The sequence below is a fragment of the Penicillium malachiteum genome (assembly GCF_028827825.1).
Source record: "Penicillium malachiteum strain IBT 17515 chromosome Unknown utg000003l:1.0-4950554.0:1.0-4952489.0, whole genome shotgun sequence".
In the NCBI taxonomy this organism is placed as follows: Eukaryota; Fungi; Ascomycota; class Eurotiomycetes; order Eurotiales; family Aspergillaceae; genus Penicillium; species Penicillium malachiteum.
The window spans coordinates 4,448,046-4,462,448 of NW_026643096.1; the positions used below are offsets into that span (position 1 = coordinate 4,448,046).

The 14,403-nt window shown below is 46.2% G+C and overlaps 5 protein-coding genes across 5 annotated transcripts; 1 reads left to right on the forward strand and 4 right to left on the reverse strand.

Moving 5' to 3' along the window:
• Positions 1 to 658: 658 nt before the first annotated feature.
• Positions 659 to 1,952, reverse strand: N7483_007955 (uncharacterized protein; the record flags this gene model as incomplete). Its single annotated transcript, XM_057091392.1, has 3 exons — positions 659 to 1,063; positions 1,127 to 1,204; positions 1,266 to 1,952. 3 exons carry the CDS (start codon positions 1,950 to 1,952, stop codon positions 659 to 661), a joined length of 1,170 nt encoding a protein of 389 aa, XP_056946133.1.
• A 1,043-nt stretch (positions 1,953 to 2,995) lies between these two features.
• N7483_007956 (OPT family oligopeptide transporter) lies at positions 2,996 to 5,738 on the reverse strand (the record flags this gene model as incomplete). The annotated part of the gene is made up of 8 exons (XM_057091393.1): positions 2,996 to 3,331; positions 3,393 to 3,683; positions 3,769 to 3,909; positions 3,962 to 4,225; positions 4,284 to 4,565; positions 4,635 to 4,736; positions 4,798 to 5,358; positions 5,424 to 5,738. The coding sequence occupies 8 exons, from the start codon at positions 5,736 to 5,738 to the stop codon at positions 2,996 to 2,998; spliced, it is 2,292 nt and encodes a 763-aa protein (XP_056946134.1).
• A 2,783-nt stretch (positions 5,739 to 8,521) lies between these two features.
• On the reverse strand, positions 8,522 to 9,533 carry N7483_007957 (uncharacterized protein; the record flags this gene model as incomplete). Its single annotated transcript, XM_057091394.1, has 2 exons — positions 8,522 to 9,448; positions 9,510 to 9,533. 2 exons carry the CDS (start codon positions 9,531 to 9,533, stop codon positions 8,522 to 8,524), a joined length of 951 nt encoding a protein of 316 aa, XP_056946135.1.
• A 75-nt stretch (positions 9,534 to 9,608) lies between these two features.
• On the reverse strand, positions 9,609 to 11,548 carry N7483_007958 (uncharacterized protein; the record flags this gene model as incomplete). Its single annotated transcript, XM_057091395.1, has 3 exons — positions 9,609 to 10,386; positions 10,438 to 10,788; positions 10,842 to 11,548. 3 exons carry the CDS (start codon positions 11,546 to 11,548, stop codon positions 9,609 to 9,611), a joined length of 1,836 nt encoding a protein of 611 aa, XP_056946136.1.
• Positions 11,549 to 11,977: 429 nt separating this feature from the next.
• N7483_007959 (5'-methylthioadenosine/S-adenosylhomocysteine nucleosidase family protein) lies at positions 11,978 to 12,968 on the forward strand (the record flags this gene model as incomplete). The annotated part of the gene is made up of 3 exons (XM_057091396.1): positions 11,978 to 12,298; positions 12,319 to 12,549; positions 12,591 to 12,968. The coding sequence occupies 3 exons, from the start codon at positions 11,978 to 11,980 to the stop codon at positions 12,966 to 12,968; spliced, it is 930 nt and encodes a 309-aa protein (XP_056946137.1).
• Positions 12,969 to 14,403: the final 1,435 nt, after the last annotated feature.

The window sequence follows — 14,403 nt, forward strand, 5'->3', positions numbered from 1 at the left end:
GAGGTCTCAGCATCTGCAAGAGGATATTTCACTTACTTGATGCTTTCAATCCTAGTAGGGAGACATCCATTGAATGTCAACATTAGAACCTTGGAAGACCTTGACTATGACCGTAGTACTAGTATGTACAACGTTTGGAACGTTCAAATAGTACCCAAATAGCTTCGGATCTTTTTCATTATATACTGCTGAAGTTTATAAATTGTAATCATTTAATACGCCGTATATTATATGCTTTCCCTTAATAGAACCTTCAAGTTGGAACATTTGAAGGCTCATTAAACTTCTTAGAATGGGGAACTGCGGGTCAGACCCATGACCCATTCAGCTGGAGAACCTGACGGAACCTTGGAAAACCTGCGGGTACAAATGAATACCGGGGAACCGACGTATAAATTACGTAAATTACATAGATTACGGTAATTACATAATTTCCGGTATATTACCGTTTGGTAAGAAAACACTGACCTTCAAAGATGCCCAGGGGAAAGACAGGCACGGCATGAGAAATTCTAATAGAATTCAATCTTTTATGACTAGTAGTAGAAGCCCAGCGACTCTCCTACTAGTAGTAGTGAGAGTCAGTCTTGATTTTCCTGAAATGCTTGCTAAAATTTAGATTTTCGCTCTATTCTCATCCCGGCACAGGTGTGATCATTTAAAATACAACCTCCTCCTGGACATACAATTTGAGCAACGCAACCCTCTTCTCCTCATCGGGCAGTCCTGAAGCCATAATGACATCAGCCTTTTCTTTGTTCTCTTCTTCTAACTTGCGAGAGCGCTGCTTTTCTGCCTCTCGCTCCTCTTCTGTTTCTCCGAAAGTTTCACCAAACTCGATATCCACCTCTTCCTCCGCATCACCAGCCTCTACCAATTTCTTGGCTTCCTCTTCCTTGCGCTTCCTATCGGCCTCTCTGTCGATCTTTTCTTGCCCAATTTGCTTGTGGTTCTCGTCGTAGATGGGCCTGTAGAACTCAACACCGATCTTCTGCCCATTCTCATCGAATACAGGTTTTAGGATCTCTGCGGCCATGGCCCTCTCTTGAGTTTGCTTGAGTGGCTAAATAATTGGTCAGTTAGCAGCACAAATTATATAGTATTGATCATGTAAGGCAATGCTTACGTTCTTAGTGAAGAACTTGGTAAAGGTCGAAAGCTTGAAGCCATTTCCACCGTAGGACACGACTAGTCCTTTCTCTCCCTGGAAAGAGTTAGTGTGATGATCAGTGTCACCTGTCGACAAAAAGCCTCAATCTACATACCTCCGACGCCTTAAAGGTTGTCCAGCCTTGATTCTCATTCTTTGCCTCCGACGAAGCATTCACTCCACCCTTGGCCACACCGGTAGCCCCAACATCGAATCCACCGCTGGTATCCCGATTGTAAGCACTATCCATAGTGATCTTGCATTCTTGGGTAGACCAAGTCTTGTTAATAGCCCAAAGACCAAACTTTTTGATCTCTTCGTTCCAAGGAGAATTCACAAGTGCCTTAGCATTCTGCTTAACCCAATTCTTAAGTGGAGTCCCCCAAGGCCCACGGAATCTCTCGTGGATAATGACATGTTCAGCAATAAGCGCAGCTTTTCCAGTCTGTCCCCATTTGTTCTTAGCCTCAGCCGAGACATCCACTGGTGCAGCGCTCAGGGCGCCTGAAAGTCCCCCAGTCACTCCGAAGCTGTGCTGTGCTTCACTTGATGAAGCCCGAGTATCCCAGCTTGCTTGCTCGGGTGTGTCCTTAATCAACTGGATACCAAAACCTGTGTATCCGTCCTTTTCAGCCTGGCCTGGGATTGAGACGTCGGTAATCGTGGTCCAGCCCCCGTGTCTGTCGAAAAATCCGACAACACCGGGATGGAGCTTAGTGCATGGTTGGGGTTTGTACAGATAGTAGCCGTCGCCGTTGCGGTTCATAAGCGCCGCATATTCTTCGAAGGGAGTAGGAGTCATCGTGCTTGATTTATGTTGATATGTGAATGAGGTGAGAATGTTTCCAAATTCTTGTAGTGAGGGCCCTGAGGGGTAACGTTGCTAAAAGTTAAGTGCGAAGATGACGCATGGGGAATGGTTTTTTTTAACTTCAGCTTGAATTTGATGACGACACTTGAGAAGATGACCCTTAACGAAGGATCAACTTCATTTATGACTTCATGGAGGGTCGAGAGAGTCTCTAAATTGACGCCAATAGATATTTGACCCACTGTATCATTGTTGATCGCCAACCCCTCTTTTTCATCATCTGTTAAGGGGTCAATGTATTGTTTATGCTGATAAACAGCTCTAGATATAGCGTGGAATAGCCGCTGATACTAAGGAATTACCGATACTATTATCCATGCAGACTTCCGCCTGGAGTCGACATTTAGAAGCCTATGATCGCTTTTACACTTGTCGTTGTACTCAGGCGATCTCTTGCCACTGTGTTTATATATGTGGACCCTGTTCGTTCAATGTGGATCCCATGACATAACAAGCTCCACACTTAATTGTGATAGCACTTGGGGGGTTCAAGTTTGTGTCAAGTTCGGGTTTCAAGTTTTTTTACCACCCTCTTTTTTCACAAACTTCATTGAACAAGCATGCGACTGCTCGTTGATAGAAACTAAGTGTCATAACTCAGCACAAATATTTGCCGACTTGGACAGCTGGTCTGGCCCCAACACGAGCAATGTCGTTTCCATCTTAGCCAACCGCAATTTCCGCACCCGCACCCGCACGTTTGCACCTGGATATCCTGCACTTGAATGACCGTGTTTGTCCATATATCAAAATTATGTCCAAATAGCAGATGTCGGGCTCGTTCCAAGGTTGGATTTTGGCATGGATGAATATTTAATAGTTAGTATTTATTCCTAAGACCATAGAAATTTTGTAACTTTCATATTGGCTATGATGTGAACGCCATGAGCACACAGTCATCAATTATATTGAAGGTTCGTACAACCTTCCGATTCGCACCGAAGCATTAATTAAGCTATTCTGAGTTCTGCTATCTATGAAGAAGGGCAAAGATCATAATTTCCGTCGGCATTGTTACCCCACCACGTTGGGAATGCGTGGGAAGCACCTCCAGCGCCGAAAACCGCAAACGAAAGAACAAACAATACAGTCAGACTAGCGCCATCAAAGGCTCCAGTAATCAAGTATGAATAGTCCTTGAAAATGCGAGGGCGGTAGTTGCGCAAGTAGTACTGAACGTAGAAGCCGGCGATGACCCAGCTGAAGAGGACGCAGGTCTGACTCTGGTTGTAGGGGATGTAGCCAGCGTACTGAATGAACTGAGGCATGTTGATATCAGCAACGTCAAAGTTGCGGATTTTAGGAACGAACTATTGTAAATGTTAGCCGGTACAGCAAAATAACAGGGAAGACCGGACTCGGGGTACTTACGTGGTAGAAGATGCGATGGGCAACAACAGAGGCAGCGCCAATGGCAATGCCAATGGGCACCACCCAGTACTGGGTACCTGTCTTGTAAAGATAGGAGGCGAGAGCCCAGGAGGTCGCATTGGTGTTGTAAGCCTGCAACGTGGCACCACTCCAAGAGTTACTGCCATTTGATGTGTTTAGAACCACTTTGTTTTCTTTGACAATTGAGATCATAACGGCATAGTTGATAAATCCGCCAAGGATAGTGCCCCAAATCTGAGTCAAGAACATAACACGTGGGGGGGATTTTGACTAAATCTGCGTTAGCACTGGCTTCGATCATATGAGCAGGGAACTCACGATATTCGCCCATCTTGAGATCATTGGACAAACTGACCGCATTTGAGATGACGTTGTGCGACCAAGCAGCAAAATACATGTTTCCGACCGGACGTCCAGGAATCATAAGACCAGCCAACATTTTCGAGAGGTTGTTGGTTGCAATACCGTTTCCGTAGCGAGAGTACAAAATAGTACTCTAAATCGAGTTAGCGTAGCTCCGTCAGATAAATAATACTGAAACCACTCACAAATGGCGATATGATGATTCCAACTACCAAGGAGACAACATATGCCCAGGCTGGGAGCGAGACGTCCTCCTTGAGGACCACGATGAGGCCGAGAATGAAACTGATGATCAAAACTCCTACATACCACCACCAAGGGGCCTCCTCATAATGCTTCGCCATGTGTTCGTGATGACGATCATCATATCGACCTTCTTTGGCTTTTTTGAACGCGGCCCAGATGTCCTTACCCCAGAAGAGAAAGCAATGAACAATAAGAGCGCCGATCTGTAACTGATGTCAGATGATGAAGTTAATGTGAATTTCAGGGAAACTTCGAACTCACAGCAGCATTAGCCATGAACATGGCGAAAGCAAATGTTCCAGTCAGTTTTGGCAGGCCATAACTGAGCAGCGCTTCTTCATCTAGCACACCGTCAATAAAGACATCGGCGACCGGGTATGCAGTTCCATTGCTCATTAGGAGCTTTGTCGACATGAAAGGAAGCGACTTTGCGTCCCAGCCGTTTCCGTAGTAAATACCAATCATAGCGATAAAACAAGCAACAAAACCAGCAGCTTGGTGTGCCTGCAGCGTGAGAGGAAGAGCAGTTTGGAAAGAGGTAATCTGTAACAGTCAGATGATTTCCGTAGTGGTATATGGAAGATTGGTCATCTTACGTATTGCCAATCAAACGAGATAGAAAAAAAGACCAAGCCCTTCGTTGTTCGAGGCTCCGCCAAAGATATTAGTAAGGACAGCAGCCTTATCACCAGTAGCCTTCATAGCAGCCAGACACTGGAAAAGCATGCGTTAGTAAGCTATTTTGATACTCAGTTTGGGGGTGGAGGACTAATACCGGGACGGAGACAGAGTTGAGCCAAACGAAGATATAGGCAGGGAATATTTCATAGAGTGTCATTCCGGTAAAGGCATACCAGAAGTATCTCAATGGCTTGGAATTTTTCAACTCCTGCCAATGGAGCCCTTGGAGGACCTTGACAGTAGGCAGGGTACTCCAGTAGACTGCATCAACGTGCCAGACACAAATGGGACGCATGATTCCACAGATTCCGTATCCAAACAGGCCGATGGAGATGGTGCTCAAGATCACAGTTGCCGGAGTCAGTGACATGTTATAGAACAGCTCCTGTGCTGCAAATACCTCGGAGGCAGCTGCGGCGTTTGAAGCACTCGTTGCCGTGATTGAGCAGATGGCATGTTCCTTCAACGTCCAGGGCCCATTGTTGATGAATTTGAGAATGGTGATATACAAGGGCAGCTTTCCTTGGCCACCCTTCGCTCTCCATCGAGCTTCAAACTTTTCTCCGCGGGGAAGAAACTTGGCCCAGGCTCTCCCAACAAAATAGGAAATGAGGACGATGAAGGTTCCTTGAATGGTAATTGATGTTGGTTTGAACTAAACTTGCCCTCGCGTTAGATGATGAAAGAAAACGGCACATGAAGGAGTAATAAGAGACATGCCATATAAATCTGGTACATAACCGACTGGAAGCAGGCCAGACCAGAGGCCAAGACGAGACTCCGGAATGTTAAAGCAGGGTCATGGTCATCCCGCATTGGGAGCAAATGATTTGCCGCATCAGCACCATCGACGATAATCACATCACTTCTACCGCAGTCATCTTCACTGCCGTCCCCGCCGGACCCGAAGGATGTACTGGTAACCTGATGTTCATCTTTGGTGATCACATTGATAGTTTTTTTCTCATCGAAAGTATCATGACCTGAAACCGAAACGACACCATCCACAGGCGAGTCGGGGCGAATGGCCGACATGTTGCACGTGCCTCAGTAGGGTGTTGAATTTAGAAAGCACACGTCAAGTCAAGGGATGCTTTCCGTGCAGCCAGGGCAGCCCCCTCTTATAGACTTGTCATACATGCAGTCTTTGAAAAGCAGGGACCGTGTAGGGCTTATCGGATAGTCTGGTGTTGTGTTATCATCAAGCCCCAAACTGAGCCAAACCGAGCGAGGATTGCGTTTCTTGCCCCAGGGAAACGCAATACTAGAAGCGAAGGTAGCCGACATTTTCCGGAATGTGAAAGCGTATTCATTCTGGCGCTAGCAATACCACCTCGCAATCTAATAAATTCACTTTCCACGCCTCCAAAGTCTTGGAAGTCTTGGAAGCTGTCTGATATCTGGTTCATCAGCTCAAGCCGTGGTCATGGGTGCCAGAATCTGGCTGCCAAGCAAATGGCACTCGGGTAATATTCCTGACATGCCGATATCAAGCAAAGGCCAAGGAGCAATCGGGTGGCCACTTCTGGGCGAAAAGTATTTAAGGCCATGCCATTGGCGTAGCTTATCACGCCATGCGATCGCGCTGAGCTATAGTAAAGTTGTAAACCATTTCCCCCGCCCCCTCCCCCTCTCCCCAGGAAATACCCACCCCCTAGTGGTTGAAAATAGAGATAGCGAAAGAGAGGGGTATGCATGGCCGCTGTACTCCATGGACCGCCTAATTTCGACACTGGGAATGGCCATATATCTTGCCACTCCGTTTCCAATATGGTCGAAAAGCCTAAGCGCTAGTGAGATGAAGCACACTGTATTATAGATATGAGAAGGTCTCCTATCGGCTAGACCTCTTTAGGCGCCGAGCAGTCTGCCATTGGACTGCCAATTCGCATCGAGACCGTGTGACAGTCAAGATTAGCTGAATCTTCTGTCTAGTCTTCGCATTCTCGTATATTGTAGTGTCGATAATAGGCTATCGGATCTTCCGAAAGAAAAGATCCCAAGACGCCTCAGCGGAGGCCCGACGGATGTCCTGCGCCACGACTGCCAAGTCTAAATAGAGGCGGAGAGTGAAACCTCATTGCCGGGCCCCGGAGAAAAGAGCGGAAGCTCCAACCGACACTTCCCCATAACTTCGGAAGTCTTCGGTAATTCGAAACAGCCCTATGAACCCCCAGTTGATTGTGAGTCCTTCCATGCCCGAATTATGGGCCTCCTATCGCATGCCTATTTTCGCGATGGAGCGCACTGTTATCCGATTCTCATTCGAGTAGGCTTGACTCCGTGTCATCCCCGTGCGAAGTACGTCTTGTCAACCTGTCGATTATTTAGTCGGCAACCGCGTTTGCAGGTTAAAATTGAACCGCTGTATCGTGTGGAGTTTGTGGATCTCTTGCGATGGTTTCGGGGTGTGAACTGAGTTCCAAGGTTGTAAATTGTTGGTCACGGGCGCAACTGTTGTTAGATTAGATTAATCTACGTGTTCCGTAAGCGTAGAGATATTATTTCCAAGTTTGAAGCCTTTGTTAGGACTCAGATGATAAAACTGACGAATCAAATGCCAGATGTGACAGGCTTGATTCGTAAAGAATGCATCCTAGAAATAATCAGACCACGATTCCTCCCTCCGCCCGTGGGCATGAAATACCAGCCAATCTGTTAGGCAAAGTTCACGCCATAGCTGATGAAATGACGAAGTTCTTATCTGTTTTAGGGGTTTCTATCGCACGTGGCGTTAGGTAGGCGAACCCCGTCTAAAAACCTTATTAAAACCTTATTGCTGCATTCAAGGTTGGAAGGGAACTCAATTCAAAGTGATTAAGGTTAATCTATTTTATCGCCATGCTCCACCTAAAAATGTCAGCTAAAATAGGCCAGAAAGGCTATTTCTGTCAGCGGTAGGTGCTTGGGGAAGAAGAAGGGGTCAAGTGTACGGTGATATCTACAGGGAGAACACGTGGACACCACTGGTCTCAACAATTTCAAACTAGTACTAGTAGCTACCTTGAATCGCGATCTTGAAAATTTAAGCACAGGCAGACATTAAACCCTTCTAAGATTCGTTTTTAGAGAGGCCAAAGTTTGCTGAAATAGAACCATGAGTCCCATACGATGACCACCAGTTTGAAGTTGTGATAGCAACAAGATAGATGAAAGGGGTATTGGAAATGGAACTTGTGACATCGTCAATTGAAATGGGAAAATTCTCCTTCTGCCATGTAGGCTGAATATTCAGGTGGGTGAATATCCGCCTGGACAACCTTAAGAGGCCCGGGCCCAGACAGAGCAGCGAGTCGCCCACGTCCGATCTGTTGGCACTAAGTGTCTACCAACTTAGACATGCTATTTTATGTTTTTGACTTTTGATAAATTTTCCAAGCTTCATCTTCTCTGCGTTTTTTATGGTCCCAAATGTGATTTGGGGTCGAGTTTTCTACTACGCAATGACTCAGCCAACATTTATAAAATTCCGACCAGTTCCTCACCATTTTAGGGCACATGGAACACGTGGGTGGAGGACTCAAATCAATTCGGCTGTCGTTAAGTTCTTTCGTCGTTGGTGAAAGCAAGTGTGTGTACAAGGCATATTCACGCATTTTGGAGCTTCCACTCTTATACAACCAATTTGAGGGCAAATATACTTGACTCTAGGATGACGTAGACTTTCAATATGTCTTTGGAAAGTTGAAGCATGTTGAAACATCATTTTGAGGCAGTTGGGACTTCAGCATTGATATTGCCTGGAGGGCGCCGCTCCAGCCACGGGAGGCGTCGACGTTCCCAATTGAGTCTGGGCTTCTTCATGATCAACGACTTCTTCAACATGCAAAAAGTGGGGTTGGGCTGTATTCTTCAGTCCCATCAAGCGTGTTCGAGCGCATAGCAGGCACTTGACGGTTGCTTGCTTCAGAGGCTGCTGCGGTGTTGGGATGAGCATCTTTGACTGGTAAAATAAATAAGGGAGGGGACTGAGATGGTCCAGCCGGTTGTCCTGTTAGCGAATGATAGTCCCCTTGTCCAAACGGATCGTGGAGAACAGATGGTCTGTCCAGCTCTGGTTGTGAACCTTGCGATAGCGAGCCTGGAGCCTGAGCAGGACTTGGATGGTAGGAATGAATTTGAGGTAGAATATATGCCATTTGCCCCGTTATTCTGCCCTGCGAGGATAAATGATCCATTTTGGACAGCTCTTGGGGCATTTTTGCCGCCACACTATGCCGTGACGGCATCTTCATTCCTTGTGCACGCTGACTGGTGGCAGGCAAGATCGGCGAATCGTTACGATCATCGACGAAGGATCCGTCGTGAAGATCTGGAATCAGAGTTCGAATCGCTCCAGAAATATCCCAACCAAGAGTAGCAATATCCTCACTAATAGTAGAAATAGCTGGCGAGGCTGTTGCACCGGTGAGAGCTGGCGCAAGTGGTCTGTAACGACTAACAGTTCGATGATTCTGAGGTATAGGCCGACCGTGCAATGGCCTTGGTTTGGGTAGAATAGTAATGGGCTTGCCCTTGGAGAGGAAGGGACCATCTTCTGTTTCAGCTATGAGCTCGCCATTAGGAGCAAGCGGGCGGGGGACAATTGCCGATGGATTTTTTCCATAACGGCGCTTCGGGGCAACGCTGGGGACTGGAAGAGAACCAGTTGCTTCATCACGAGATTTCTTTCCCTCCGCAACTAGCACAATCTCCTCAAAATCTTTTTGTCCTGAGTCAAGACGTCGCTGGTAGTAATTTTTCACCTGCAAAGATTAGCGTTAGTCTTATAAGCATCAAGATCAAACTCAGTTATGCGATTCGTACCATCGTCGTCGTCTTTGTCTTCATGAATTTCGAGATTCCCTCAAAGTCACGTCCAAAGTGTGCTAGCAAGCGACGGAAATCGCGTTGCTCAGGAACAGATCAGTAGCTAGTCGGTTGTAGAGACCCATACCCAGTTCCCGAGGCCTTGGGCATCGCCATGGCTGGCTCAGATTTTATGGATTCACCAAATACATACAACCCATCCTTCCCTCTTATTTGACGCTCTTCAAGGTGTGATTTAGGTGAAGGAACATCTTTTTCCGCAAATTCTTTCTGTTTTAAAGGGGCCTCCGCCATTCTGTCAACACCCAATTCCATCTCGGGGGCCGTAGCAAGAGAAGGATTACCCTGAGGCGTCGAGACCTGGGCGTTAGAACCTTCATCACTCTCGTAATTTTGTCCAACGGAGGAAAAAGGCTCATCAACATCTCCGCGGGTGCTGGATAGTTCTGTATCCAAGCCATCGTCAGAACTGTCTTCTTCATCTCTCGGGAGACAAGCCAGAGAGATCTCCTCCAGGTGTCGCCCGACATGAGTTGAATATTTCTTTTTGGTCTGAAACCCATCCTGTAAGCATAAGCCACACTTGTAGGCTTCAAATTCGGGGGCCAAAACAGTCTCTTGCGCTTCTGAAGTCGCAGCTGTCAAGTGGTGATCAGGCAGTTCCTTATCATGCACTTGAGCCAAATGTTCAACGAAGAGTTCCGGGGTGCCGAGCATGGTACTGCAAGTGAAGCAACGCCATCGGCGCAAAGTAAAGTGTTCATTGAATTCATGATCTGCCCACGCTTGACGGGTTGGGAAGGTCTTTATTGCGTCCTTGCATCCATTTTGTGTGCAAATGTATGACTCCAGATCAGCGAAGACATGCATCCTACTATTAGTCAGTATAACGAACTTTTTAGCTTGATTATTTTTGCGCACGTACTTCCACTCTATTCGATTTCGCATAAATATCATCCTGTGACAGTACTCGCATTGAAAGGAACGTTCTTGCTGCGGTAGAGAGGGAACTCGAGGGCGACCAATGGCATCTTCTCCAGCGACCGACAGGAACGAAGTATGGGAAGCAACGGTAGCGGCATACTGCGAAATTGTAGGAATGGATGTCCCAATACCAGAGTCATGGAACAGAGAAAATGGCTTGAACAATGTCACAGCATCCTCATTCGTGTGGTCGCCCACTTCTTCTTCGTCTTGTTTCGTTCGAAGCCTGATTGATCTTTCTAGGTTAGCCTCTGCCAACCTCTCTACAAGAGAGGTAGCCGCGTTCGAAAATCTTGCTTCAAATTCAGTATGGGAAAAATAAAAGGCCCTGGTTAGGACACTGACCGGTCGCGAATACGCATAGCGTAAGGCTGCGCACGATGAGTCGAATGAAAATCAGTCTCAATAGGAACATATTGAACTTCCGCCTTGCATTGCAAAGACCATATATACCTCTCCATCACGGGTGTAAGGCCTATCAGACAGCTTATGTAGGAGTGAAGGCGTCCGAGGCGGTTCTGTTGACGTTCGGTCGCTGGAGTGGAATCGTCGGTCTCGTCATCGGACGACTGGTCAGATCTTTCTTCGACATCAAGCATCAGTGCAGCCTTTTCGACTTTTGTGTTTAACTCCTTCGAGAATTTGACTTCGGGATAACGCTTGTTATTTGTGCTGAATATTGCTTCATCATAGTCTGTGAAAATGGAGATGAGAATTTTGCCAATGCCCGTCAGGTTCTGGAGCACACGAATATTCAAGTCGCTTGATTCTGCAAGGATGGTATCAAGGTGGCCAGTAGGGAAATTTTCTTTCCAAAAATGGATGCTGGCTATATCTTTCTTCAAAATGCTTTTCTGTCGATTATGAGGTGTTAATCGAATATGTGATTTCCACATAGATACAAGGGCAGCTGAACATGTTTGATAAAGGCTTTTGACGAAGCCGAAATTCGGATTTTCAGAGCTATGGTCGATTTTGGAGATCAGCCAGTCATCAGGGATATCCGTAATATCTGCTTTGGTCTTCATAGCTTTTCTGGCAAGTGGTGACATATTGTGTGAAGAGTAAGAATTCAAGGAGTCTCGATGTCACTATGTGAATTTCAAGAGGCTGAGTATTTGGGGTTCGTAAAGCGCTTACTCTCTTATTATCATTCGCTGAAGTGGAAGAGTGTGACGTGGTTAGTCTAAGTCTCAAGTATTATTTACTTTTGTCAGGCATCCGACGAACAGAATTTTGATCTTTAGATCACTTTCATTTATCACTCTAGTTTTATAACGATGCTTCTTCCGCTAGAACCAAGAGAATGCAAGGACTTCAGCATCGAAATCATCTGTGCTCTAGATGTGGAGTCTGACGCAGTGGAGGACCTTTTTGACCACATCTGGGATGCAAATGGTGACATATTCGGTAAAGCACCTAAGGGCACAAACTCCTATTGAACGGGCGTGATCAGTAATCATAATATCGTGTTGGCATACATGACTGGCATGGGAAAGGTACAAGCTGCAAGTGTCGCAAAGAGCTGCCGTTGGAGCTTTCCGAGTATCCGACTTGCCTTGATTGTTGGTGTTTGTGGAGGGGTGCCAAGAGGTATCGAAGAGGGAATATTCCTTGGTGATATCGTCATAAGTGATGAGATTTTGCCATACGATTTTGGAAAAAAATACCCTGGGACCTTCCAATGCAGAGAAGTGACGTCTCGGTCTGGTGCAGGTTATGAAGTACAAGCATTCTTACGCAAACTCAGAAGCCCAAACGGCCGCAAGCATCTCCTTGACAGGACAAATCATCATCTTGGTGTTCTTTGAGCGCAAACTAGCGATTATTCTTGCGTCCTAGGCAATCGGATCAGCTTTTTGAACAGAGCTACCACCATAAGGATCAAAATACCTCGAAATGCAAAACATGTACGGAGAAGAAGCTTTGCAAAAAGGCCCAGAAAGCCACATGTAAAGAGCTAAAGTGTGATCGGGAGAGATTGGTCAATCGTTTGCGTTCATCTCAGAGGGAGCTCAATATTCACTTTGGGCGCATAGCGTCAGGAGACACTGTGATGAATCTGATAGGGATAGAGACAGAATTTCTAATCAGGAGAATGTGATTGCTTTTGAGATGGAAGGCGCGGGACTTGACGGTATTATGCCTTTCCTTGTTATAAAGGGAGTCTGCGACTATGCCGACAGCCACAAAAGCAAGATCTGGCAAAAGTATTCAGCTGAAGTAGCGGCCTCGTGCATGAAATCACTCCTGGAACAATGGGCAGTCATTGATCAATCCGAAAAGAGATACCAGCAGCCACAGGAATACTCACAGGAATCTCACTGTCCTGTTCAAGAAGTCGCCTCACATGGCCAAGAAACAGCATCTGGAGGATGCACTCTGTCAACTCTCAGAGATGAAGGATATCACAGCCAATACAATTCTGTTACCAGCAATGGAGAGCTGCTTCAAGGTATTTTTTGCGTCTAAAATGTAATTCATGTGCTGACAATGAAAGTTCTGCCAGAAATTGACTCCAGTTACAAGTCTGTCATCAGGCCCCTCAGGGAATCTGTTCTATGGAATAGACCTAACCTGATATAGGAATAGACCTATCCTAAGAGAGGGTAGGATAATAGGAAGGTGTCAAGGAAGACAAAGGAAACACTATATTGAGAATCATGCAGATCTATTGCCGTATTGTCTACGGGATTCAGCACCAAGTCCGGCCATACATAGAGGGGGGTTTCCTGTAGGGCCCGACTTACACTCCTCAAGTGCTAGTCGCTGTATCTAAGTGAACCAGCCACTCGTGCTCTCCCCTTAGTATATCTCGCCTAGCCCACAGGTGTCACCCTAATCTGACAAGTTCATTACATTAAGAACTCTACTATATTAATATAGCTCTCACCTTTAATAAGTTTATTTTAGTTTTTATTATGGAATATTTCCAGGTATCTAAACCTTCTAGAGTGATTAAAATCTCGTCTAAGGTGTAACAGGTTGAACCCGATGAGGGCTTGTCAATCCTCGACAAGCCCGAAGCCACTAACATCCTGTAACGTATCCCGTAAGCGAGCGGGCCACCCACCAAATTTCCAGCCACGAGACGCGACCGTCAATCTTCAACCAGCAACCATGCCACCCAAACGCACTAGTTCAGCCAAAAAATCAGGCAGCCAAGAAGACAAGGTCCTACTTGCAATCCAGGCTTTTCAAAATGGTGAAATATCCACAATTTGCGAGGTAGCAAGGCGATTTGACATACCAAGGACCACGCTCCAGCGACGCCTAGCAGGCCACCTATCTCGGTCTACTACACGCGCAAATGGCCATAAATTGACCGAAGTAGAAGAGGATTCGCTCTGCAGATGGATACTTTCTATGGATACACGTGGTGCAGCGCCTACGCAGCCTATGGTACGAGAGATGGCAAATTTATTGCTTGCTAAGCGTGGAGAGGCCACCCCGCAGACAGTTGGGACTAAATGGGTATATAACTATATCCAACGGACACCTGAGCTTGCTACATGTCTATCACGTCGATATGAATATAATCGTGCTTTGTGTGAAGATCCAGCTACTATAACGGAGTGGTTTAACCGTGTACAGCAAGCTATTCTTACATATGGTATCCTTAATGAGGATATTTATAGCTTTGATGAGACTGGCTTTGCTATGGGTATGACAAGTACATCCCATGTTGTTACACGTGTTGAGTACTATGGGAGAAGACGCCTTCTTACATCAGGAAATAGTGAGTGGGTTACTGCTATTGAGACAATCAACAGTCGTGGATGGGCACTGCCACCATATATCATCTTTAAAGCAAAGATGTTTAACCAAGCCTGGTTTTCAGCCGAAACCCTACCATCTGATTGGCAATTAGATGTTAGTGATAATGGCTGGACTACCAATCAAATTA